This window comes from Lolium rigidum, unplaced genomic scaffold (assembly GCF_022539505.1).
Source record: "Lolium rigidum isolate FL_2022 unplaced genomic scaffold, APGP_CSIRO_Lrig_0.1 contig_8750_1, whole genome shotgun sequence".
NCBI lineage: Eukaryota > Viridiplantae > Streptophyta > Magnoliopsida > Poales > Poaceae > Lolium > Lolium rigidum.
The window spans coordinates 45,478-47,185 of record NW_025901523.1 but is presented as its reverse complement, the minus strand read 5'-3'; the positions used below and the strand labels follow the sequence as shown (position 1 = coordinate 47,185).

The 1,708-nt window shown below is 52.8% G+C and overlaps 1 protein-coding gene across 1 annotated transcript; it reads right to left on the bottom strand.

Annotated features, from left to right (window-relative positions):
- Positions 1–428: 428 nt before the first annotated feature.
- LOC124682324 (chaperone protein DnaJ-like) lies at positions 429–1,266 on the bottom strand. The gene has a single exon (XM_047217038.1). The coding sequence runs from the start codon at positions 1,097–1,099 to the stop codon at positions 620–622; it is 480 nt and encodes a 159-aa protein (XP_047072994.1). The 5' UTR covers positions 1,100–1,266; the 3' UTR covers positions 429–619.
- Positions 1,267–1,708: the final 442 nt, after the last annotated feature.

The window sequence follows — 1,708 nt, the reverse complement described above, 5'->3', positions numbered from 1 at the left end:
TCTCGTTTATATTGATGCATTTACTTTATCTAGATTCATATGTATCTAGTTAAAATTATAGACTCGATGCATGTATACTTAGATAAAGTTGAGTCCGTTAATATAAACCGAAGGGAATAGTATATTATTTTTTTGGAGCGGATGAGTTCACAACCGTTTGATTTTTTAGACAAGGGTCAAGGGTGGGTGCAGCGGAAAAGCTAGACTTACGGACTGTTGCTTACGGAAAATTCTTACGGATGGACGTGGTACCAGCCGGTTGGTTGAATTGTTGGTTCCTTCCGTGATTTCAGGGGCTGTGAACCTCCCGCCTAATTCCACGTGAGTCCTTAAGCCAGATTTTGTAGAAATTAGTCCGTAGATGTAGTGTTACTTGTGGGTGCAGCTACCACCGTGTCCAAATAGTAATGTTATTTTCCCTCAAAAAATAGTAATGTTATTAATTAGTATTTTTAACTAATAAAAAATGTCAACTTAAGACATTGCTCGCGCATGTGCTATTTAGGCATCAAAATAGTTACTTGTAGTAACTCAGTATTTCACCAATCGGGCGAACCACACGGGCCTAAGATGGCTAGCTAAACTATACAAGCACCGTGCAAAGACGCGGCGGTTTCGACTAGTGCGACGACGACGTCTGCGCGGCGGCGCGGCGCATCCTGTACCCCCACGTCCCTCGCGCCTCCGCCGCCCGCCACTGCAGCCCGGCCAGCTGCTCCTCCCAGTCCGCGTACCCCGCTCGACGCGCCGCGCTGGAGTACCCGGCGCCACCGCCACCGCCGAAGCGCAACTCTATGTCGTAGCCCCGCCTACGCTCGGGGTCGGAGAGCACCTCGTATGCCTCGCGCGCCATCATGAACCGATCGGCGCCACCAGGGCAAGTGTCCGGGTGCCACCGCAGCGCCGCGCGCCTGTACGCCGCCTTGATCTCCTCCGGTCCCGCCGACGTGCCCACCGCCAGCACATCGTACATCGTCGTCTTAGCCGCCGTCGCGGCTCTGTCCGGCGCCGCCGCCACGGCCGACACCCGCACCCGCGCCCGGCGCTGGCACTTGACCACTCCAGAGAACCCCGCGGGCCTTGCGCACACCGAGCTCATCTTCTGCGATTAAGAGATGCTAGAAAACTGAAGAGGGATGGATATGGCTGGACACTACGTGTAAGCTATTGCTTGCTTCTTGCACCTGAATCTGGAAGTTGTAAGCTAAGTAGCTAACGATGGATTCTATCCTTGCAGGTGGTGGTGGTTATATAGTGCCGAGTAATGCGTGGCGGCCGGGGTGGGCATATCTGTAAGAGATGGACGCGAAAGGCGTCCTGGCCTCGTCGCCCACGGAAGTGCCATCCCCATGATCCACATCCCTCTCTTCTCTTGCCCTCTAATTGTAATTAATCCTCTTACTTAATTACCATCAAATGGGCTTATCTCGGCTTCTAGCTCTTCTTGAGATGTCAACCTATCTTCTCTTGTAGCTGAGTTCTAGATTGCTGGAACGTGGTCAGATCAAGCCAACCGGGGGACACACACTGCCTGTCGTTTCTGGCTGGGTTTTTCCTACGCGGAATCTTGCTGGCTGACCCAGCTGTACTTGCTCCATCCGTCGGCGCAAGCGGATTGCGAGCAGATACCACTACATGAGGACTCGGTTGTAAACCAGAGGTGCAAAGCGGCGCATGTGTAAAAGCCCGCTCCTGGTATTAAACCAGA